At 50.8% G+C, this 24,848-nt stretch overlaps 4 protein-coding genes across 4 annotated transcripts; all 4 read left to right on the top strand.

Moving 5' to 3' along the window:
* Positions 1 to 940: 940 nt before the first annotated feature.
* On the top strand, positions 941 to 10,992 carry TGME49_294240 (hypothetical protein; the record flags this gene model as incomplete). The annotated part of the gene is made up of 17 exons (XM_018782216.1): positions 941 to 2,644; positions 2,968 to 3,377; positions 3,746 to 3,806; positions 4,279 to 4,534; positions 4,962 to 5,120; positions 5,423 to 5,575; positions 6,007 to 6,477; positions 6,614 to 6,838; positions 7,347 to 7,475; positions 7,616 to 7,765; positions 8,037 to 8,081; positions 8,410 to 8,457; positions 8,940 to 9,248; positions 9,580 to 9,670; positions 9,968 to 10,140; positions 10,599 to 10,661; positions 10,874 to 10,992. 17 exons carry the CDS (start codon positions 941 to 943, stop codon positions 10,990 to 10,992), a joined length of 4,566 nt encoding a protein of 1,521 aa, XP_018638600.1.
* Positions 10,993 to 14,120: 3,128 nt separating this feature from the next.
* On the top strand, positions 14,121 to 16,124 carry TGME49_294230 (hypothetical protein). Its single transcript, XM_002370161.2, has 2 exons — positions 14,121 to 14,249; positions 15,481 to 16,124. Exon 2 carries the CDS (start codon positions 15,512 to 15,514, stop codon positions 15,836 to 15,838), a length of 327 nt encoding a protein of 108 aa, XP_002370202.1. The 5' UTR covers positions 14,121 to 14,249; positions 15,481 to 15,511; the 3' UTR covers positions 15,839 to 16,124.
* A 4-nt stretch (positions 16,125 to 16,128) lies between these two features.
* On the top strand, positions 16,129 to 17,629 carry TGME49_294225 (hypothetical protein; the record flags this gene model as incomplete). The annotated part of the gene is made up of 3 exons (XM_018782215.1): positions 16,129 to 16,154; positions 16,734 to 16,879; positions 17,491 to 17,629. The coding sequence occupies 3 exons, from the start codon at positions 16,129 to 16,131 to the stop codon at positions 17,586 to 17,588; spliced, it is 270 nt and encodes an 89-aa protein (XP_018638601.1). The 3' UTR covers positions 17,589 to 17,629.
* A 3,198-nt stretch (positions 17,630 to 20,827) lies between these two features.
* TGME49_294220 (hypothetical protein) lies at positions 20,828 to 24,265 on the top strand. The gene has a single exon (XM_002370160.2). The coding sequence runs from the start codon at positions 21,781 to 21,783 to the stop codon at positions 23,590 to 23,592; it is 1,812 nt and encodes a 603-aa protein (XP_002370201.1). The 5' UTR covers positions 20,828 to 21,780; the 3' UTR covers positions 23,593 to 24,265.
* The last annotated feature ends 583 nt before the right edge of the window (positions 24,266 to 24,848 follow it).

The raw sequence follows: 24,848 nt of genomic DNA, 5'->3' as shown, positions 1-24,848 counted from the left end.
AGACGAATGAGCTCTTTAACGTCATTCGTAGTTGATTTTGTGCTCGACCAACACCGGGGTGGTGCTCCTCAGCGCCTGTTGACATGCCGCTTTCAGGGTCCTCTCCACGGTAGCTGTCGCATATTTGTATTACTCGGCAGACCGGCTTGGTACCCGTACTTAGTGTCTACGAAAACGGGCTCTCAAAGTAGCTCCAACAACAGCCACTATGAACTCTTTCCACTTCGCGAAACGCGTCCTACGGGCCAACACACATGCGACAAATGCGATGCATTCTTTTTCTCAATTTCGAGCTGGCGGTGCGCGTTTGGTGTCACTGGCGAGGAGTGCTGCCTGTTGACTAACTAGGGGTCTCTAGGCGGGCTCTGCTCTGTGTCTTGTCGTTTTTCGATTTCTCTTGTTCTTCACCTCGCATTTCTTTTACACTCTACTGTGACACCCTTTTAGTTCCTGATACGGGTTGTTTTAATCTTTTTTTCCTAGTAGCGGAACTTTCCTGATCGGTTTCTGAATTCTTTGACACCACAGTGTCGTGCAACACCTCGGAAGGGACACATCCGTCGCCCCGCCCCAGTGTCTTCCTCTGCACGCACCGAGCCTAGTTCTCCAGAGGCACCCCATTGTACCAGCAAGGCAGAAGTTGGATGTCACCAGCTTCTCAAGGACTTTGTTTTACCGTGGTGAGTCTCTTAGACCTTCGCGGCAGAGAAGGTCTCTAAAATATACGCAGCCAACTCGTCAAATCAGTCTCGGCAGCTTTCGCGGCGGCGCTATCGCACCTGGTGGACTCCAGTCGCCGCTTTTTAGGCATGGGATTCCGGTCCCGGTTGCACGCGAGCAGAACGTCACTATTTATATCACTTAGTGACAGTTTTACTTCCTAGAGACCATGCCCTAGGCGCAACAAGCTCCTGCCGAGCGGCAGTTCACTGGCATCGACATGGCGCGACTGGGGGGTCTTGCGCTCGCACGCGCCGCTCCTCCCAGGCCTGTTCTGTGCCGTCATGTGCTTAGCCTGTTGACTCTGGCGCTGCTGAGTACTGGCAGCGCTGAGCCGGTGCTGGCTCTGAAGATCTCGTCTAGCAGGTTCAGGAGGTCCTCCGAGCCAGTGAAAACTTTAACAGGAGCCACTCCTGACGGAGACTTTGATGCACCGCAGCCCGGCCGGCACCGCGTCCCGCCGTCACACGGCGTCGAGACAGCAAGACTTGGTGGAAGCAGAGGCGTGAGAGAAAATCTTGAGGAGTCCGTAAGAGAAGAAGAATCGAGGGAAAATGGCAGTGATGAGGGCCTGGAGCCACAAATCAGTGAGGAGTACTTCAGGCAGCAGGCAGACCTTCTTCTGAGGTGCGAGGACACAGGCACGACGTTTCCCCTTCATTCCGCCGCCGACGCCCAGACACTGGAAACTATCCAGGGTCAAGTGAAGGCAAGAGAGGAGGAAGGAAACGGAGAGAGCATGTCAACCCCAGCCCTGACACATTTAGCGACGGCGTACTACGAGGAAGTCGCTGCTCAACTACGGCGTCACAAGAGGGAATCGATCATGCACAAATGGGAAGCTGGTACGTCGAAGGGTGACGAAGTCCAACAGTATGTAGAGGAATCCGAACTCTGCTGGAAACTTCATCCGGCGTTACCCTCGCCGCCGAAGACACTCATTGCCAAGGGGCTTGCTCGCATGTGGCATCGGCTCGGCAACGCGTTCAAGGGTGCTTTCCGGGGGGTTAAACTGGCTCACACGAAAATCAGAAACTGGTTCCAGAAACGACTGAAGCGTAAAGGGAGTGGATCGAAGAATGCTTCCAAGGTCATGGAGTTCCTGAAGCGCTTAGGGGCTGTGGTGCAACAGAAGGTCGTCATTCTTGCGAAAAAAATCATCATGCAAATCGTGCGGTACCTGCCCACGATTCTTCTCGCCGTCAATGTCTTCTTCGTAGCGACTTCAAGTGTAGCTGTCGCCGCGTCCCCTGCCGCGCCGCTGGCCATTCTGTCATTGGTTGCGAGCATCATTGGATTGCTTTCCTTCTCCATCTCGAAAGGAGCCGAGCTTGAACGGCGGGCTTTCACCCAGGACTTTTCTTCTCGTCTTGATAGTGACCACTTCCAGACTTTTGGGCTCGTCTGGGCAAAACTGCGGGCTGAAGAGGCTGTCCAAGTCGACACCACAGCCGCTGCTCTGACGCCTGAAACGCATGGCGTGAAGACCGACAGAGGCGAAGCTAGCCGAGACAGTCGCACCACGGATCCAAGTGACCACCAAGGATCGTGGACAGACATCAACGAAGCCTTCGTCGGCGCTCGAGAGATGGCAGACGGCCAGACTGTGGTGGCCGCAAATATCGACGCCGACGCACAATGGGCAACGGCAGCCAGCGTCCCTGCTGGGGAGCCCGGCGCGGTGCCCCCCTCTCAGGCGGCCCTGGAGGAAGTTCGGCGGAAAATGAAGAATAATCTGACACGACAGAGGGCACCCGAAGTGTTTCAGACCGGCGTGAACGAAGTGAAGGCGACCTGGCGCGAGAAAAGGTTTGCGGGACTCGGAAGAATCTTGTTGACCTCGCTTCGGACCTTTTTCGACCTGTTCAATTTCGCCGTCTCACGACTTCTGCGCCTCTTTGGCAGTGCGTGGTTTTTTTTTGTGGTACGTTTACAGAAGCGATGCCAAGCGCCGGTGTGTTTGCAGCAGATCGAACTGATGACTCAACTGAGTATTTTGAGGAAACTGACGGCACTGGTACCGCACCTTTACCAAGCAGTCACCACTAAGCGCTTGAATTCTCGTTCCCCAGCGTAGAGATCGTACCTGCTGACTGAAGGGCGTTTGTCTTGTCGTGGGCAGACCATGTCCAGACTTCGCGGAGTTCTGCAGCGGTTCAAAATGTTGTGCATGCAACCCCAGATCTTTTGGGTTTGATTTGGCCGTCTTGCGCTCGCTGTGCTGTTCGACCTCGTTGCTTTGTGCAGGACGTCGCACTCCGCAAAGCCATCGCGTTCTTCCGCATGCTTCAGACATTCCAAGCAGTAGCAGCCTTCTTCGAGAAATTCCAAAGCGTCCTGCGGTGGCTCTTCGGACGGGGTCGTTTCTTCTACGACTTTGTCGAACCCTATCGGAACATTCTCTCATTCACATTAACGAACCGTGTTCCAATGTCGCAGCTCGCAAACGGGACGCTGATGGTATCGTCGTCCAGCGGACTCGTTTTCATGGGTACTTTCCTTTGGGCAATTTCCAAACCTCTGTGGTCTTGGTACCTCACAATGCAGGGGATGGTGGACGCCGACCTCCTCGAACGAGTGCGGAGACAGCTTTCTGAAGATGCCGTCGCCTACAAAAGTTTTCTTCTAGGTTCAGAGGCGCTTCGGCCCAAAGAAGGGTAAGCGGATAGAACGCTCGCTTGTTTCCGCCAGAGAAAAGGAAGATGCGATGACACTTGGCGACGTTGTGGAGTCACTGTGGATGATTTACGACTGAACCACAGCATAGTGGTGCCTGCAAAGTTCAACCATGTATTGTTTAACTCAGTTAAGTCACAGTGAGCTTGATATTCTGAGTCTTTACCGAGTTCAAATACGGATCGCTTTGACAGGAAGCAACGTAGTATTGTCCGGTTCACGTATTTGGCACTAGCAGAGTGGTACGGACAGAAAAAGCCGATATGTTGAATGTTCCTGCAAACGACTCCTTGCCAGTGCAACTGGAGTTACTTTGAGCCATGTTTCTTCGTGCGCTCGGTGCTTGCAGAGGCGACGCCCCGTTCGTCTTCGCAAACGTTTCGGAGACAAAACTCGTCGAAATCGTCTTCGTGAGTCGGCAGCATATTCAGTTCCTGGCAGATCTGGTATCAACATCCAGAGATGTTTTCTTAGGTGTTGCCTAGTAGGTGGGACACGGTTGAAGATTCTTCGCTTCGTCCGCAGGAAAGGAATTAGAATATTATTTTCTGCTGCTTCACGGTTGCTGTACCGGGCAACACAACAGCGAAGAACATGGCCCTTGTACGATCACAGAGTTGATGAGGCCAGAAATGGCAGCGAGACGTATGTTCGCAGCTGCACTCGACATGATTCCTTACATCTCCCTTTGATGGATGTCAATTTGTTCCAGTTTCCGTTGTAGTTAACTGAGATTTTGTTAGCTCTCTCAGCAAGCGTTTCTCCGCGAGTTACCTCAGAAGTCCGTAAGAGCAACGAGCCCTTTCTGCGAATGCTGAAACTTGTGTGTCACCCGGGAAAGCTCAACTGTGTGGCTCAACTGTGTGTATCTTGCGGAACCAGATAATGAACTTCCTCGACATGTACAAAGTTCCCAATTTGCCAGATGCGAGCGTGCTGGCCAACACGTCCCCGAGCCAAAGCTTTCTTCTGTTCCAGCGCATTCGCACTCTTGATGAATTCCGCGGCCAGCTGAGCCCTGTAAACAGGGCTCTTTTTGAGGAGACATTCTCTGCCTTGAAAACGTGGGACTCGACAAAGAGCTTACACATCGCCCACACCCTGCTCACAAGGAACATCCAACACTGTGCCCTGCAATGTAGGCGCACCTGAACCGGTTCCCTGTCGTCAGAGACAATTCCTTGAGAGTTTTATTGCTTCAGCGTTTGTTCGGTGGTGCGGGGTCGGTATGTGGATTCGCAATTGTTCTTTAGGATAGTTTTGTGGCTGTGAATTAGGCACCCTGGGGGCGGCCACGATGCACGGCGAGCAGCACTCGGTGCAGGCCTCAAGCATCAGTCGCGTTAAATCTGGCCCTGAGTTTCCATTACCACTTGTTAGACCTGCAAGAAACAGTTCGGGCATTGCTCGAAATTCCACGTGACACGAATCTGTCGGAGCACGGCCAGCCCAGTGAACTGTAGGTTCAGTCCTTGCTGGACCTTGTTGCGATGAGCCAATTCCAGCGTGACTTTGGAAACGCATGTTGTGTGTGTTTCCTGCTTCTCTACCCGGCTGACGTCCAGACGGAGAAGAAACCTTCAGAAATGAAATTCAAACGCACTACCGCGAAATGGCGACCAAGAAGAGGCTCAACCCTAAGGAGTTTTCGTGGTTTGTCAGCCTCACAACCAACAAGCGACAAGCATTCTCGAGTAAAGTCTTCGATGCAATCAGAATGTACCGTAAGACAACACACGTTCGCTGTTCTATCAGCCCCTTGACGCGATATTCCATATCTGCCTACCAGCGATCGACATCAGACGCTTACAGTGAAGCACTTGAAACTCTTACTCGGCCGAAGAGCGCGGTTGATTCCTCATAGCCCACGGTATATTGCTTCAGTCACAAATCGTTCTGGTGTCTCCAGTTGAAATGATTTCTCTGGTGGATTGGCGTTGCATTTGTTAGGACTTTCCTGTCGACATTATGTGGACACGATACCTCATCGAGTGTTTTTAACTGACTGTGTTGTGTTTTCTGCCAGCAAACTCCGTTTCAAATCCTATCCACCTCAGGCGAACCGTTAAGAAAGCCTTAGCAGCAGTAACGAAACGCCCGATAACTGACAAGATGGCTACTTGGGCAGGAGCCCTCGTCCACCACGCGGCGGTTACCGCCATGGGGAAGGAAGTCATTCGTAAGCGACCTTGACGGCGGAAGGAGAACGTTTCACGGACTCTTTCGAATAATGCTTCCATGACTGTTCCGATGGTTGTCGACCACCAACGTAGCCTCTGTGACTTGTCGGTTTTACTAGGGAAGAAGGAGAACTACCACATGTTTATTGTTGCTTTTTGTTCCTTGCCCGTGAAGACTGACACGATCAAGCGTCTGCCTGAACTGGTGCAAGCTTGGTATGTCGCCCGAAACGCAATGGACTGGCTCTATTTCGGGGTCAGCGGAGTGTTTGTGGTGTCTAACTCTTGGCGTTTGGTCGACTCGTGCCTCCGACTTATGCCGTAGTTGGGGAACGGGATGTCCGGTCTCTCGAGTTTTTGTGATTTGTCTGTCATCTGCCTTAAAAATAGCTGGTTCTTTGCAGACGCTTTTGTCTCCTCGCTACTGCAGTTCAGCTGTACAAGGACGAGTACCAGGTCGTAGACAGAGCCAGCATCCGTGTAAGTAACGTTCCAGTTGATCTGCACCCGTACACGGAGGAGCTCGAGGCCACTTTGGGAGAGCTCTTCGTGTTCAATCCTTCAGAACAGGGGCAAGCAGACCAAGATTCAGAAGCTGCTCGCGAAAGAGTCGAAAAATTCTTCTTGTCCGAGGATCCTACTGGACTGACTTCCGTGGGAACCATCCTGGGTGACCGTGGCCAACCGAGGAGCGTCAACTGCGCTCGTGTCCAACCCGCCGTCCTCGCGTTTGCTGATATCAGGGAAGCAGCTGTAATGTACAGATCGGATGTGCACGAATGCAACCATGCTGCTACGGCGTATTTTCTTAAGAAGCAGGTTGACAAGCAATTCATGGCCGATGTCCGACGCGGGCTATTCAACAGGAAACCAACCAGCTGCGCTCCTCTGCGCACTTCTGGTGAGTCTCGGAACATCGGTGTCGAGTCACAAAAAGTCGTCACTCAGACTGCGCGGCAGAGGTCAGCTCCAGACGTCGTTTCATGTCAACTCGAAGAACGTGTGCGATGTATTTGTCATGTTTGCACGCCTTTCAGCTCTCGAGGCCCTCGATATTTTAGCTGACCAGTTGGCGATGGCAGAGACGCATGAGTTGCCCAACATCGCACTACAGGCACTAGAGCTTATCATAGAACAGCACCCGGTCGTCGCTAGCACTTACTACAGATACGTCACTCAAGTTGTACCGGAGGCGGAGAGACGGACTACGGAAGGAGTGTTCAAGCTTATTCAGACGCTTCGCAATTTTGTGCGGGAACACGGTGAGCTTGTAATCCCGGCGTGGCTCGCCGCTGGTGGACAGCCTGTGTACGTGTTTGTAGTTCGCCGCCGTACGGAAGTGATTGTCATAGTTATACTTTTCATTCATAGGAATTGATCTTGAAACGATTTTCCCCCTGCGCCTCGTGCACAAACTGGTGAAATTGAGCTGCGCAGAATCTAGTTCCATTCCGAAACAGGGTCATGGGTTCTGCGTTGGTCGTGAATCACCTGGTCGGTGTCAGATGTTAGTCCATGCCGATACAGACGCCTTGTCTCTGTAATTCGTGTGTTGGTACTCGTTTCACTTTGCAGCAACCCGGAGGGTGGGGCACGGCTGTTCAAGGAACTGAAACGCCACCTGCCAGAATAGTTCAGTGTCATGCGTTGTGGGGGTGGTGTCGTGGAACACGCCCGCTGGCCTGTTCCTGAAGCAAACAAATTTTCCGCTGCTTCGTCGGTCTTTGCGGGACCCAGGGTATTGTTCGTGCCTGCCCTGCATTTCTCCAGAGCTTTCCCGCGTCACAGCTGCCTTCCTCAGGCAAGCGAGCAAGGCACATTTTCGGACGAATGTCCGAAGCACGATGGATGCTCCGCTGCTGGCGCGCGTTCACAAGATAGTCTCCAAATACAGAACCTGTAAGCCTGCGGAGGGGTAAGAATGATGGTACAACAGCCTCGTTTGTATCTGTGCTATCCAGGTGTCGATATCAGTTGAATACGAGCGTGAGCCCACAAATGACTCTGTCAAGTAACTTTCCTGGGTGCTCTGCCTTCAGTTTCAACTACAGCCGTCGAGGAGTATGTTTACGAGCGGCTCGGAGGCATGGCTATCGACTTGAAAGAAGATGCAGAAAAGGCTATGTGGCAGGGAGTGAGAATCCACTTCGCCAGGGACTTCACAGAGACGATGCAATCATTCAAAGACTGTAAGAAAATACGGAAACAGCATCCTACCAAAGGTCTTCCGTCCGAGAGAATCAGGTTCAGTGCGTGGCACTAATGTTTCTTTTTCTGTAGAACCCAACAGTTGCCTTCACAACCAAAGACGCACTCAGCAGTTGTGCTTGGGCGTCGTTCCATTGGAAGCCTTGTCCATCCGTCTCTCTGCGAACGAAAGCTACGGCGGCACCATGAGGTTACGCAACAGGAATCGTTTCAGAAGGCTGATGCTGGGTGTGTCTTCCCTCGTGTGTGCAGCTAAAGAACGAGTCGTGATAGGAATGCCTTTCAGGCAGAATGAAGGTACGACAGCAGGTGTCAGATGTTACAGACGACTGAACAATGTAGTGACTCTCGCTGATAACTCTACGCTAAAGCTTAGCAAAGATGGTGCGTGGGAGTGTCTTCGTCATGATCATGTTGTTACAACTGACTCCATTCCATAAGCGTACGACGAGCTGTAAGGAAACACTTTGGAAAGCCGATAGCGTTCGCTGCCGTCGGTGTTCCGGGGCCGCTTGTTTCGAGGTGGCAGTGCAAGTTCCGGCCACGAGCGGCATCACGCATACCCCAGTATTCGTCTGGGTGTTCACAGGGCTCCTGCCACGTGTGACTGTTTTACTGTTTTCAGTGCGTTTTCAATCCTTTCCGAGGACGATCGGAACTATACTGCACGTCAGTAAGTGATGCAAGGGAGTTAGGTGTGACAACCGTGTGATTGGAGTTCCTTAGGACTGCATCGAAGCGTTGGCCAGCAGTCCTGGGTGCCGACAAAGTCGGCGACCTCTCCGATTCTCATTCAGTCCGCACATAGTGCTGTTAGTGGAGCTAAAACACTGATGCCTACAAGGGCAATGGATTACCGCTTGCTTAATGACCAACAGACCTGACTTCCGCGACATGGAGATTATATACATCTACGGAGCCGTGAATCATGAACTGCACTGATTGCTCTCTTGCTTGGTATGTGTGACGATGTCTGTTACCGCATTCCATACATGGACGGTACCTAGCTCAACACAACACTTCTGAGCTCAGCGGCGCACGATAATCGTGGTAGCATCATCGAGCACAAATGGCTAACTCCACCCGGTTTATGATCAGGGTGCGGCAGAGTTAGTTGGTATGTGTTACTGTTTCGCCTCTACGTTCTCTGTTCAGCGGCATTCATGTATACGCAACGTGACGAGGATGTTTCGGCAGCCATGAGAAAAGTGATGCGTTCAATTCTCGACAAGGCGCGTATGACCGCCAGGAACCTGTCCCTTCCGAATGGCAGTACTGCAGGTTGCCCTATCTGCAAAACCGTCCAGAGGCTTCTCGAACATCTGAAGAACAAAGCATTGTCCATCCAAGACGGCCACAATGAGGAGGAAACAGCACTCGGCATCCTCAGCAAAATCGAAGAAGCGTACGAGAAGCAGGCGAACTCTCTAGGCACATACTTCAGATGGGGGGAATGGTTTCCGGGTAAGTGGCCAGCGACTCGGTACAGACGATGTGTCAGTGAGGTGTAGGGCAGAGTTGCTTCAGAGACGTTCTCTCTGCACCAGCGTTTTTGGGGCATCGTACCTCACAGTTACGTGACGGGTGAAGTCCACCCCAGTAGACGCATACCGCATCTTCGTTTGGAAAACCATGCGTTGGATTCAAGCTTGTTTCGGACGTGTAACTAGACTGCCACGAAGCGATCTTGCTCATTTGTTTGCTGATGTATGAGGTGTATCCATAGATCGGAACTGCTACACGTTTGCCGGACCCGCTTGTTTCAGTGTGTGGTTCTGGCGCCTTTCGTGCTCAGAACGTCACAAATGCCTCAGTTGGACAGAGGATCAGATTCGCATCGTGAAGCTAGCACTCACACGTGCAGTAAAACCCCTACGGATGAGAAGGTAACAAACGCGCTCTGGTGTTGGTCTCCGTTGCTGGTGTAGCTGTGCGAGGATGGAGGTACTAGGTTGGAGAAAACCGCGTTGTTCTCGCATGGAAAGCTAGGCCTACTATCTCTGTGTGCTTTTTTAGTCAGCTGCGCCAGCCACCTTGGAGGTAATACAACCTGAACTGTCAGAGATCTCAGGTAGCGTATCCTTCTGTTTGTCCGTTTTTCGGGAGTGGACACTGTTTGAAAGTCTACACTTAGTCCAATGCAGGCGTGAGTTCCACCGTATTTGTCTGTTGTGGCTTGACAGGGCGTGGAAAGGACTTTTCAGTCGCATGACGCGACAATGGATCGCGCGTAAAAGTGCCGAAAAAGCTGTTGCAGACGACCTGATTGAAAGCATCAGTGAAGCGGATCTCTACGGCATTGATGGGTTCGACTTTCGTCTCGGACTACGATACGCCTATAAGCCATTCATCAGTGGTAAGCTGTTGCCATTTTTTCGCAAGACACGGCCGGTTCACGGTATGGGACAGCATCATGCGGGTATCTTGAGGTCGTCATGTGGAAAACCTTGCCATTGTGGAACGGTCCCAGGCGCTGGTCTTTTGCAAGCATCGACACTTAACGCAGACGATGCAGAGACGCTTCGGCATCGGAGCGCCAGAGGCGTTATTTTGTCAAAATACCTACAGTTCTTCGACCTGGCTACGTATTGTGAGCCGTTCCTGGGGAAATGATGTAGTACTGGTCGATCTCCAAATCGGTGTGATCAAGCATTTTGCGTGCGATGCTGGCCTAGTGGAGGGGACTGCCCTAGTTCCTAACCTAAATACAGGTCTGTACATGTTGGCTGCGGTTTATCTCTTACAAAGCCAAACATGACTCTCGCCACCCGTCCTCTGAATGGCAGTATGCGCTGATTCTACCCTGTGTCTCAGCTAACTTCAAGAAGGAAGCAGCAGAATCATGGGCTCACTCAGAGCAACAAATAATTAATCGCGGTGAGTGCGAATTTTAGTTGTATTGTAGCGGACACTCGAGCAACCACGTCGTTATTCATATTTGCGTTGAGCAAGCGTTGGCGTGGACTAATATTCGGCAACTGTGCTGCTTTTAGATCTTGCGTTGTCTCAGCACTGACGAATCACAGCTATTCGGATTTGTGTGAGCACTGCACTCCGCCGTGGTTCTCCCTGGTCTCTTATGCCGGCAGACGACAACACGCAGATAACAACCGCGAACGCCGGTGTACAGGACGGTGTTGAGGCAAAAACTTCTTCCGATGGTGCCGCTTCCTCGGTTGATCCGATGAAAAACAGTGGGAGCATGTGAAGGAAAGATGACATGCATTACCGCGTAAGGAGTAAGAGAGCGTTCCTCCCTGGCGTGAAAAGGCAAGACACGAACTGTTGGAAAAAGACGGTAACTCGTAGCATTAGCGGTATTGGCTCACGGCATCATCATCATCATCATACTTCGAGGTCGGTAGAAGCCACAATTTTCAAGGGAGTTTGAAAGTGTCTTCATGTACAGCGTACACATGCTAGAGTCACGGTGGTGTCAAGTCAGTGGCTGCCCACTGTTGGTACAACTAGACGACCTCTACAAAAACATCTATACAGGAACGGCGTGGGCTTTCACAACGAAAAGGTTGTGATTGGTTATAGTCACCTTACCCACACCTATGCAGCAGATGAACATTTGCAGAAAAGAAGGCAGCGAAAGGCAGAAGATCGGTGTGTACCGTACGTGGTCTCGCTGGTGTGTATCCACGACCGCGCTTACGGCTATTTGAAGTTTATGATCAAGTATTCGTTTGGAAGTTGATGCAGAGAGACCTAGTGCACTTTGAAAAGCAAGGGTGACCATTCGAGTCATGTGATTGAAGCAAGACCAAACCGTTTTTCGAGTTGTCGCGAGGACATCCACGTGATCAAGGCAAAAGTCCAGGTGGATCCCGTGGCCACACAGGAGAGAAATGAAACTCAACCCTGGTGTCGGAGCACTGCTTTGGATGTGTTATTTTCTAAGAGTGAAAAATTACTCCAGGAGGCAACACTGAGGAAACAAGAGAGGCTTCCCTGTTCTACTTTGTGTATCACGGTTGGGAATCGCTGTCACCTTCGACCACGAAGCGAATGCCGTGAAGGGAAATACCAGTGCAACGGAATGCCCGGCTTTTCTGCCTATGTTGACCGTGAATTTCAGCAGGGAACCGTGTTGTGATGTAGAAGCATATCTTTTTGTGTTTGTTGCACGGAAGTAACTGCAACATTTTCATTCGAAAGATCAACCTCCGTACTATGTGGCAGCATGCCGCGTTGGGCCTTACACCAGCAGAGCGGAAATTAGTGCAGTTCACTCTCGTCTGCTGGTCTGTACGTAGGTGCTCGCCGATGTACGGTTTTGAGCAGCGGCTTTGGGGGGATCTGTCAGCACTGGGGTTTTCCGACTCGTAGATCCAGACCATGGTGCCACTGGTGGCCTCTCGCTTGGCGGTACAACTTTATCAGGGTATTAAACCGCCTCCTAGTCTGTGGAAAAACCCTCAGGCTATCAATCAGCAACGCGAACGGCGACAAACTTTATTTGCAGCAGGCTTTATGGTTTCATTTCAGCTCTACTGCAAGCTACTGAGCAAACTTTCTGGACACCGCACTCCTTTCATTCACAACTACTATGCGCTGTCTCGCGTAATTGCCCTTCCCGATGCAAATGTGGCTTCAGCCTTGTGCTCGACCTCGTTCCGCTGACTGCTGCCTCTTCCGAAACTAGTAGGTTGCCTCGTCTGATGGAAACCGGTCATTGAGCTGTCACGTCAGAATCTCAACGGTTATACAGTTATATTGCTTTGAACGTGTTCGTCGCCTTTTTCCCGTGAATCATGCTGAAAAAACTCTTGGGGTCCATATATTGGAGATCGTCTTCTCATGTCGCCGGTACTCTCCCGACAGGTATGTGGCCGTGCTTTTTTGCAGAGGATAGAATGTTTGCAGAACCTGGCTGATTTCAGTAGTAACGGTGGAATTGGTCTCAACGGTGTTGCATCAAGGCGGTACCCTGTGGTCCTCGAATGGTGCAGACCTTCCAGTTGCGCCTGATACACAACGCCCTGAGATAGCTCCTACACTTCGACTGGAATGTTGACGGACTATCCCACTGAAAAACTTGTGCGAACTGCGAAAAACGTGGCTCTGTGCATGGCATTTGCTACAGAAATGCATCTTCTTCTAAACAGCCTGATAACGTACACTGTTTTTTTAGGTAGATGATAATGAATAGCGACATCAAGGCAGCAAAGAAAGACATAAAAATTCAGGGAGCTTTTTGCACGCCTGGTCATTCGGATATTTGGCAGATCTTAGTCTGGAGGCGCCCTTGTCAGTATCATTTGCGCGCAGCTTTCAGATTGTCTATCCGGGACACCCAAGATATCAGACTGTTTCAACTGGACTATCACGACGGAGTTGCCTGGCGAGCTAACCCACCCTCCTTAATTGAGGAGGCCAATTATTCCTCGAAACTCCAATATCTCACCTTCGTTCTACGTCAGTATAATTTTTTGGTGCCCTTCGATGCCGGTGATTCAGACATTCATGCACAGAGTCATCTGCTTCAACTCCTTGGCAAGTCGGTTCCTAAGTTCCCCGGATACCTTGACAATGTGTACATCTGCAATGCACCTGCGTACAGTGTTGTTACACTTGCGGGTGTAAATTTTACTGCCGGTGCAAACTGGGATGTCTGTAATCTGGAAACAGCCATCTCCTTGCGGGTGCGTCGTTAGATCCACGGAAAGCGGCGCAGCAATGATTGGTTCCACGTGGCAGCCCTGTCTGTTACACACCTTCTCTCAGGTTGTCCCTGTCCCAGTGTTACCCACTGATAGCTGAACTCAGCAGCATAGAACTATACGCTCGGGATGGACTATTCATCAACAAAAGCAGGTGCCCAACGGCAAAGCAGGCAAACGCCTTTGTTGCTGAACCTGTACACGGATTGTATCGGCTGCCCTGGCGTGTCTGATAGAGAAGAAGTGGAATCATCTAAACAGGCATTCACTTGTTCAGTGACAGGCATTTTGCCCTTTCGTCTTCTTCAACAGGACGTCCTTTGTGTCCCGTTTTCCCCAGTCCAGAGAGAGGAGGCAGGGTCTCTGTCGCCCACCGCGCAGGCACGTCTGCCTTTCCGACACAGAAAAATCACCAGCAACCAAAAGCCGGCAACGTAATCAGCCGTCCCTAATAATGAAAAGTGGAGAACATATATTGTCACTAACTACAACAACGCATACCGACGCTGTTTCGTTGACACCAAGTACGTGGAAGTTGCGGGCTGTACGAGCCCTGCATCCGTCTGAGTGGAAGCACGCTCTGAAAATTCACTCTGCATGCGACTCGAAAAAGCTCGATGTCCTCGTGACCATCACGCCTTCGGTTCGTCGGCTTTAAATGTCTGACGACTTATGAAGACTACATGCGGTTAAAGTCGCGCTAAGTTGTCTCTTCAAGTGAAACAGACTATAGTGTTCGTCTTTGGCTTACTTTTTTCCCCATCCACCGCTGGCACGACCTTCTTCGTTTGTTCCGGTAGGTCCAGTTTGCCTCTGCTGAACCGCACCTCTATTCATCACCGTGTGTCCTCTTTTCCGTGGCCGGAGAGCTTAATTCCTCCTTGAAAGAGGGCACTTTGTTTCTTTGAAAATTTAGCTCCATCGTCTCTCCATGACAGGGAAACATCCAGTTTGCGGTGCTGCGCTGTAGGCGAGTTGTGCTGCGTCCCGGGTATTTCCGGCCCGCGCTGAGCGGGGTTTCCCTGCGAGAGTATGATGACAAATGTGCTCCACTGTCCTCAAAAGAAACATTGTACAGAGCCCTTTTCTTCTGTTCAGAGACTGTGGGGGAACTCGCTACCGTGTTTGTGCAGTGAATGTATCCTTTCTAAGGACGGTTTTTTAACATAGCCACGACTCTTGTCTGATGAGGCTTGTAAATCTCAGTTGAAGCATGAACGCAGTTTACGCCTCTTTATGGTTTGCCATTTTTCGTGGACCCAGTCTTAGCGAGCGCCGTTGTGTGTGCACAGCTTATAATAGCAGCATGTGTAATGTTTGTGCTTCATTTCAAGACGCGCTCATTGAGGGGGTGCAGTAGCTCGCAGCGTATGACAACTTGAAGACCGTGGCCCGTGAAACTACTTTCCCGTCTATTTCTCTTCGTGAAAAGGTTTCACGTAATGGGATAAGATGATTTTCTCTTATGACGGCTGCATAGTGAATGACCTTACTGCTGCGTTCAGGTCTTGTTTCGTGGGCAGCTTAGGCCCGTGTCCCTGCCATCAAGGGTCATCGTGTTGATGGATGCTGAATGTCTACCATACTTATTGAAATAATATTCTTGCATGTGTCCATGGTGTTGCTTTTTCTGCTTGGATACTGTTTATGGGTGTCCTTTGTGTGTCGCGCTGTTGTACCGCGCCTTCTCTGTGGTACTCTCGGATGTGGAAACAGCTGTGGCTGTGGCGTTTGTATTCTTTAACGATTCAAAAGAACTCTATGAGGTGGAGACTTATTGAACGAAAAGGCAACTGTTGTTAGCTTGACTGAATAGAGATCCTCAGATGAAGGTCCCACTTAAGAGTCACCACACTCTGAAGAATTTGTGGTAGACATACCGCTTTCAACGACTATACGGCGTATATCGACCCTATGTACATACGCTTTCCGCGCGTGAGGATTGCACAACTTTTCTGAAATGGCTGGTGGATATGCATGCGCGCCTTTGACGCGTCTCACTTTGTGTCTGCGTTCGGTGTATGCAGGTCCCCACTGTGTTCTTTACCAGGCGGCGCCATGGCACAGACTCCACAGGGGCAGGTACCGATCATCCCGTCGGCGATGCATGTGAGGGATGTTTTTAGTTCGTTCTTCGCGAGAAGATCCGTGGGAAATTCACCACACACAGTCTCTGCTACTGCTGGGGCCGCCGGGCCACTCCAGCTTCGTAGAGTCTGTGCTCCCGCGCGAACTGATCATCCCGAAAACTGGCGCATGTTCATGGGAGGCCATGATCCGGCCAGTCCGTTTGCTGAAGGTTTGATCAATGTACACAACCACAACGTTATGTGGATGATCTTTATTGTGAGCTGCGTCATGTGGCCCCTCAAGTGCAGAATTTAAACTGCGGTCCAAAGTCGTTGATAAAATCTGCATAACACGCGTACGACTGTTTTCCCGTTCAAGATGAAGCGGGGTGGACACCTCGGGAAGAGCGGATGTTTTGGGCCCTTTTGTTGTGCACTGGAAAGTCCAGGACCGTGACAAAGACGTACAACTATGCTCAATTAGTGTCTTCAGCGAGTCAAGTGCTGACAAGCCTGCTCCGGAGCCGACTGCATCAGTGACGGCGGCGTTGCTAGTGCCGTCCTCCATGGTAACATTGCTTTCACCCGTAGGCGACACGGACAAACATGAAAGAGTCTCCTTTCATCCGAAAGTCAGCTTTACCTTTTGTTTTTATAAACACTCCATTCAGCTTCACTGAGACTGTGTGAAAAGCTAAATGTACTAGAGCACCCGAGTATACTTCGTTTTTCCAGTTTTGTGCAGCGCACTGTTGCTTGGAAACTCGATCAAGAGTTAAGTGAACAGCAAATTGGCTTTGAAAATTCTACTGTATGCATGCCATATGTCGGACATCCTTGTTACTAGGATAAGCCAACTTGCCGCCAAACAATTTTTCTCCCAGAGACTTTTTACTGACCACCCGCTCGTGACGGCCACATCCAGCAGTTTTTTTCGAAAAGAGATGGGATACCATCCGGACAGTATCACTGTGTGTCCACAAACTGCTACAACGGTGTGTTTCTCTCGACAAAGCAAGACAAGCATCTGAAATTGGTGGACGACAGCTGGTGTAGAGCGGATACAAATAATGAAGTTTGAACACAACACTCTATGTCATTGGTCGACCCATCAGCGACGGACATGGAGAACGAAGGGAATTCCCGCATTTGGGATGTTAAGAGATGCTTCATTGAAAAAGTTAACCTCACGTGACCTTTCGCACGTGCAGTGCTACCATCGAGACTCCAGAAGTAGCCTGGATTTGGAGTTCGGCATGGCGTGATGATGGTTCGTCCTCGTCTTCGAAAACGGGAAGGGGGGTGCTTCTGCACTCTTTTGCAAGACGAATAGTGTTCTTCCTACAATTTGGATATTGTGAGCTTCATTTTGCGAAGCAAGGCAACTCAGGCTTAGCTGGGGGTGAGTCCGGAGCATGCTACCAAAGTTCGCTGAATGGGAACGAAGCTATGATAGTTGGAGAGGGGTAGACTGCGATTGCGCGATTTCTCGTGCAACAGTCGTCTCTCAGGGAGGCTTGACAGATGCTGACCCTCTCATTAGAAACCCGTGTCATTTTTAACACAAGGAGCGGGAGGCTCACTCGGAACTGAGCACAGCTGTACGCGTCCGCGGAACGCTGTCTGGTGGGAGAGCACAGGCTATACTGAAGACGAGACAGAAAAAATGAGCTTCGTTTACCGAAGGCAGTCAGTAGCAAGGCGTCTGCATCCATGCTGTCCCCAAGAAACTACATCGGTGACAATCAGCCGGCAGTATTTTCTGCATCATCATGCTCCGACCACTGAACCGTCCACTGGTACGATGGGTGACAATGACAGTTTGAGAAGTATGCTGTTCTTAGGACACACGCACCTCAGCTGGTACTTAATGTAGGGGTGAACTTGTTACATCGGCGACCATGTCAACAGTATCCTCCGTTCTGGATCATACGGAAGTCAAGATGTGCTGTGAAATATTGTTCTCAGTCACGGTCGATCCTGTCTGGATAGCCTACGTGGCACTGCGAGTGCAACCCAATGTGAGGTACCGGTGTGTTGACGGGCTGGTAAGAAGCACAGTTTAGCACCGATATTGCAACCGGAGCAGACTCCGGATATTTTGTCGGACATCTCCATATTTGTCTGTCAAACAAGGTGTGCATATAGATATTTCTTGCCAGGACAAGGGGAAATGGTGGCAATGGCGGCGCATCTCCTCGGCTCGTTGCTTTCTTTTTTTACAGTGGCACGGATAAGTGAAAACTAGAGGTGAACTCCCCAGGACATTAGGCCCATGTGGCGATTGAAATTATGGTGAGCAGTGATACGCATTTTTGTGCCCACCCTCTTCGTGCCTGTCCCCTTCGATTCAAAACGTGTCAACACCACGCATAAACTACTGACCTCGCGTATGAGCCCAATGCAACGCTGACACCCACAATTTTGAGACAACAGCAGGCGATATGGCCTGAAGACGCCTCTACGTTTCTTCTTCCAGTGTGTCTTTCGTATGTGGCGGCGGAGTAGAGTGCTAGTGACCTCGAGGGCAGTGACTACCGGCGTGCGAACAAGAGGCCCGCGCAGCAGCTGGGTCGCGCTATTTGTAGCTGTTGCTGATCGGTGAGTTGACAAGTCAACGTAGCACGCTATTATTTTCTAACGAATCTGTGGTTCGCTACTTTCACACTCGACAAGTCAACACCGTAACATCGGATCCTGGTCACTTAACACTGTGTGCTTCCTCCCAGGCGTTGCTGCTGTCCGTGGTTCCGAGTTCCGCTCCGTGGGACCAGTACTCTTCCAAGGTCGTAAGGACAGTAAACAGTTTGACTATGTTTGTTCCTTCTTGTGTTACCCTGTTATCTTTCTACGAGACCGAGGCTTCTGTCAATCAGTTCGTTTAGTTGCATGCCCCTGTGGCAGCGTATGCGCCTTCAGGTCTTGAATGACGTTTCCGGCGTCTGCTCTGACGTTGATCACACTGGTTTCCTTGTGCTCTTATCTACTTGCACTGGCGTCGACAGTAGGTCCCCGTGGTTTGCGCCTCAGGATAGTGTTTGTATTTCTGGCTTGCAGCTTACGCAGAAAAGGGTTATTTTGGGGGTGTCGCATTTCTTATCATGTTCATCAACGAGACCTTCGAAGCTCGAAGGTGTCCGCCTGTTTGCTGCTGCTTAATTCTGCCCGTTGACCTCTTTTCTAGGACCACATGTTGCTCCGTGTCAATGTGACTTCGAATTACAACTGCTAGCGTGCAATCCGGTTCTGGTCTCTCATGTTTGTCCCTGCCGAAAGACTCTCGCACTGGTGCTCGGTGAGGAAGCCGAGTTTCGTCTTTCCGTGATTTGTCGAGGTGCCCCGCTGCTCGGGTGTTCAGCACGTTTCTGTCGTGAACTCCCGATGGGATTATGTGTTTTCCTCTGCTGCTGGTGTCGGTATTCTCCCCTCAACTTCTTCTCCTTTCTGCGCAGCAGGCGCGCTCTTCGGTAGTCGGCCTTCTTCCACGCCTTCTGCACATGAAGCACGCTACTGGTAATATGCTTTTGGACACCAATTCGTTGGACCTTAGTGCCACTGTCAAAATCCAGAGCCCTGGAAAGCTTCCAGGAAACAAAACCGCAACATAACGGAGCACCATGGCTTTTTTTCCAGCCGGTCCTCGCAAGGGGAAGTGGTCAGTGTTGCAGCAGTGGCGTTAGAAGCCTTCATCATCCATTTCCCGCTGTGCAGGAACGATTTCAAGGTGGTCAAAACCGTGCGGTGCAGGCTCCGATACATGGACCCCTTTCTATGACTGGCAGCAGTTTGCTGTCTGCAGTGAGAGGCCGTCAGATGCGAAGCTGTTCGATCAGGGGTTGCAGACACTAGAATTGTAACTGGTAGTATGACCGTTATGTAAGACGCCAACATGGATGCCAGTGGGCATTTGCGTCCTGTTCTCTGTTGTTTTCCTAAAAAGAAACTAAAGTGAGAAAGACGTTTTGTTTAGCATCCGCTGAGGACGCAACTCCGATTATCATGATCACCCGCAAATGTTGAGAAGATGTTTATTTCGTGGAAAAACATTAGACTGACGAGCGTGGTTTTAACAACAGAACAATCGCCACTGTTGAGAGAAGGCGTAACGTCAAGTACCGGCAGGCTAATTGATTGTATGGTGATTCTCGTGGTAACACAGGGATTTTGCAAAACACGTTGCATTTTAAGGCTTTTTAGAGATGTGCAGATAAAGTAAATTGCCACTCTCACGCCTACGTAGAATCTACAGTACCCAAATGCGGTTGCAGCATACGAATTCCAAACTAAACTGGGCACTTCGACTCAAGTGATGACACGCCATCAACGTTGCTGTAGAGAGAATGAAGGCGAAAGGGACAACCTTTTTTTTATGGGCGTGTGAATATTGTGGGATCGACTTATTCTTCCCGTGGCAGCGTTGTCAGTTTTTTAAGTATTCCTGTGCTTTGCGTGGCACATGTTGCCGTTGCCTGTTGAACATACACTCTGGGTCATTGCTGAAGCAGCTGTAGGTTTTCTGGAATTTGCGACGGGTTTGTTCGAGTACGTAACGATTTATGCGTTTACAAATTGCGTTGCACATGTCTGCTCCTTCTACCGTGTGGACGCATAGTTCCACGTGTAGAAGGTGAAGATGAATATCTGCACTCGTTTCTTTTGTTACGTCAGCGTGTTAACCTTGAGTCTTGGCAGGTTGCTGATACACTACTACATCTTCATTCCCTACAGTTGGTTGCTAGCTGGACGCAATCAGGGGAGTCGGTTCACAGCGTAAGCTGAAACGAGCGTAGTGTACTACCAAATGACTGCTTTTTCAGGAGTGGCACCTTATCTGCATTCGTTCAGGCTTGCGGGTTTCTCTACTAGCTTTGGGTCAGTCACGTTTGGTACGTGTAGGAGGCTTGGCCCTTGCTCTTAGTACAGTCGTCTCTTCAGAAGAGGAGCCACGGGTGAAATACACGTGTAGAAAGTAGCCGCAGAGGACACGCGTTTTGATTGTCCAATTCGTCGCATGTTATCTGTCGAGGCTGTTGAGCGCAGAAATATTGATTATGTTCTCACGTTGTCCCCAAGAAGGCTTTTGCTTTTCATTCTCAGCTGCCGGTAGCTGGTTAATCGGCATGCAGTCTCCAGCCTCTCCGTACGAATGCGAGATCACGCAAGACACTGTAACGAGAGCTGACAGACTAACGGAAGCGCATGCAACCTCCGTGGCGGGAGATGCACAAACAACACCATAGTGAAGTCACCCTTTCAGGGGAAAAAACGTTCGGTCGCTTCTTAAAGTGAAGCATTTGAAAAAAACGCCCAGCATACTGCGGGGAATTTAGCGACAAAAGTGGAGCTGTAACAGTAGTTTTGGGGCGTGACGGGTGACACATGCTGTCCCGACAACCCGAAGAGAAGCATGGCTGGAAACCCTGCCACGACATTCAGGCATGCAACTCCAACCGGGACTTTTAGTGGTGGAGGGCAAAGTCTCTCCCTTGTCTATTTTCGTAGACTGTCACTGAATAAAGGATTCTCGCTTCACCGTATAATACCTGCCGAAATTCGCTTGTGTCTCAAACACTGTCTGCAGCCTTTGCGAGGACTTTGATATAACGGTTGTCTGTGCCGACTGATCCGGCCAGCGCTCGTTGTGCTTGGTTGGAAGGCATCTAACACGGCGAAAAAAGAATCGACAGAGTGCAACTCCGCCATGCCTTTTCTTTTTCAGCATTGCATATACTTCTTTAACCCAGTTTCAGCGCAGGCGTCACCAGCTGCATGATACCTCATAAGTATGTGGTAATGCGGACGATCACTCGTAAGGTCCATCAGTTTCCGGTCGAATCTGCCCCGTCGGTCAGCTCGTGAGCTCCTTTCTGTGCTGGTTGTCTCCAAAAACCTTTTCATCGATGCTCTTCCAAACGTGAGATCTTGCCACGTCTCGTGATGTCCTACGGAAAATCGACTTCCCTGCTGTTCAACGGTGACTGGGGCCCCGTTATCGAGAAGAAACTGTAGAGTGTGCGGTCGTGTTGTTTGCAGACCAAAGCGAATCCTCGTCAGCTCACTTCTCGGGCCGCCTTGGTGGACACCCTGTATTTTCAATCGTGTTTTCTCTGGTTACTGTCGCCTTCCGGTGGTAATCGTTGGTCTGTGTTATTTCGCTGCTGAAACGTAACGCAAAACAGAAATCTCTGCTTCAGAGGCACCAAGTTAGCCTGCGGATGTCTACAGTTTACCTTTGTCTCGCACCTCGCTCGCTCCAGGATGGCAACGATGGTCACCTGCCAGGGCTGCGGCGAAGAGACGACTTCCCGCTTGTGCTGTCCGAAATGTTCTGAGTTCGGCCGGACATCCTTCTTCTGTTCCCAGGACTGTTTTGTCAGCAGCTGGCCGTCACACAGCAAGCTCCATGTTATCATCAAACAGTCGGCTATGACGATTTCAGTATGTTCGTCAGACGTGTTTACGGAGGACGGCATAGATGAGTCATCCGCGACTACCGCTGCTTCTTTGCCCTCCTCGTCCGTCTCCACACTTTCCACCCGACCTAGCAGTCTCATTTCTTCAACAGATACTCCTAGCTATTCAAGAACTGTGGGAGGGGGGGCAGATGACGGATTCCCTCGTCCGCGGAGTGGACCGTCCGCCACAGAGCTTCCAGTCGTCCCGTCCCGTTCCTCGCTGCATCAACCCTCTGTCCTTACTTCTCGTGGACCCTCCGTTCCATCTGATCCGGGTACTGTAGCAAAACAACCCTCGTCGTCTGGTAAAAAATCTACTTCCCCTGGTTTTTTCGGGAAAGTGCGCGGCCTTCTCGCCGGTGAGGGTGGCATGTTCGGATCTTCATACGAGCTGCCTCTTTCTGTAATCTCCCGTGGCAGTGCTCAACAGCGGCATGCAGTCCGGGCTGGCGGCCCCGGCGCTCTGACCGACGGGCAGAAAAACACGGGGGCCTTTGGTTCACTGTCTCGTGCAACGCCAAGTGCAGCAGGTCGGCGGTGTTGGTGGTTGCTCGTGTGTGTCTTTGTTTGCGTTATTGTCTCGATGTGGACCATGCGGCGCACACTGTTTGATTGCTCCAGTCAGGGTGGTGCATTTGATATCGCACAAGGAGATCTTCCCGCTTATTCCAGTGACAGTCCGACCGGACGGTCAGCTGAGACAACAGTGGTCAATTCTGTTTTGGCGCAACTCGGAGGCCGTCGCTATGCTGACGAGTTATCTGCACTGCAGGAGAGTGTGCAGGACCTCCGGAACGAGCTCGCGGCAGTCACGACACTCGTGCAGCAACATGCGGCGTTCATTTCTCAATTCGTAGAAAAGCCTACAACGGTGGGGCGCCGCCAAGGAGGAGGGGCTATCAAGCATGCCATATCTGCGTCAGTAGAAGGTCCACCACTGCCGGACGTTCCGCAGCTGCGGTTCGCCTTAGCCGATGCAGAGGTCGCATCCCGAAGTGCACAGAGCGCGAATTCAGGAATTGAGAGGGAGACTGCCAGAGCAGGCGACGGCAACACCATGGGGGATGGCTTACGTGGCACTAATCATAACGGTGGTGTGCTCTCACAGAAGTCTTTTGGGGCGAGTGTTGCGTTAGAAAGTACAGTGCGGGGTTCTGGAGATAATATGCTGGACGGTGAGACACGCGGTAAAACTGCAGATGCTCCAGAAGGTGTTGAGAGAGTTCCCTCTTCAGCTGCAGAACGTAGTGGAGGCGCAGGCACCCCAGATGCCGACACAGCATTTGTCACAGACCGAGGTGTAGACACTCTTCGAGACGGTATCCCAAGCGACGATGACAAGAAGAAAAACTCCGGTGAGGCGGAAAAGGAGCCACTGCGAGCGGATGCAGGTGGCCGACCTGCGGACAATGGAAAAGCCGCAGATTTAGCAAGTAGCCCGGGCATCAAAGGAGAAGTTGAAATACTTTCGGCAAGCGGAGAAGTTGTGGCACAAGATTCCAGAGAAGCTCGTGTCAAAGGGCTGGAAGAAGAGACTGGGGCCGGCCGGCGGGGTTTTCTGGGCGTTGGAGGAAAGGGCCATGGCCTGACTGGAGGAAGACTTGACAGATTGTGATTTGCATGCAAACTGCACGGTAGCAATCTAGAAGGTTAGTGTGTTTTATCGTTCGAAGTTAGTTTAATCCCGGGTGCACCCCCCTGCCCACCTCTCCCGGGTACCTCGCGTTTCTGAAATACTTCTTTTTTACAGTCGCGCACCCTGGAATGTACGCCTGTGCTGTCGCACCTTCAAGGAAAGGAGAGTGCTGTAATCTGACATAAAACGCTGTGTAGTATGTTGGAACGCGCAACGACCCACGTCGAAGACCACATTTTAGTTGAATCTGAAATGAGGACATTCCATATTAGAGCCGTTGTTCAGTGAAAAATTCGTACGTGCTATACCCCTTGTGCCTGTCTCCAGCATCAGCTGATGTGACAGATAAGAACGTTCTTTGAAGTAGGTCGTATTGCCAGATCGTTCTCTGTGTACTTGCCCATGCTCATCAATTTTCCTTTGTTGTGGCTGGAAACACTATCGCGGTTCGACAACCAGGACTAATTAGTGGTCGTAATGAGCGACTGTGAAATCACAGCGCTGTTTTTTCTGCGACGCCGCCGCGTGTACCACCATCGAATACATGAGCTTTGATTTTATGCGATTCGGTGCTCTTTACATGATTCAGCTGTGACTGCTTACCGGAATACGCGCCAGTTGGCGCGGGGGAGAGTAAATAACTAGAGCCTGTCCAGTGTACCAAGGCACATGCTTGCCTCAGAACAAAACGGACATTCTAACCGCCTTCACGCTCGGCGAAACAAGTGTCGCACCGTGGCAGGGTGTATTTTATGCGTATAGATAGCTAGAAGGGAACTCCGGGCAATTTCCTACGTCCATAGAATTCCTAGAAGCACGAACTTCGCTTTCCTTCTACTAGAACTCTCCTAGGGTTACCAGTGGTGTTTCACGGCGCTCGTGCATCAGATTTACTGTATTGACAAGAAGGGTGCGATAGTTTGCTCAGTGTTTTGGTAAGTGCTTAGGAATGATTCACTACGTGTCATTCTCGTGTGACGTCTTGGCACTGTTTGCCTGTGGACGTAGTAGTCCCCGAACAGCAGCTCCAAATTCACCTGGTTTCGCAGGACAAGCGGTATTTCGCTTTAGCAGTACTGCCACTACCCGGACAACTAACAGAAAAGCCGACATCCCTTGTTCAACGAACCATGTTCTGAAATTGAATTTGCTCTTTCTACGTTAGGCAAGACACATGGTGATGGGTTATCTAACTAACATGATGATGTCAGGTCGCTAAATCGAAGCGGTGTAAC

Source organism: Toxoplasma gondii, chromosome Ia (genome assembly GCF_000006565.2).
Source record: "Toxoplasma gondii ME49 chromosome Ia, whole genome shotgun sequence".
Classification (NCBI taxonomy): domain Eukaryota; phylum Apicomplexa; class Conoidasida; order Eucoccidiorida; family Sarcocystidae; genus Toxoplasma; species Toxoplasma gondii.
The sequence above is the reverse complement of the archived record's forward strand: the minus strand, read 5'-3'. Positions and strand labels throughout refer to the sequence as shown.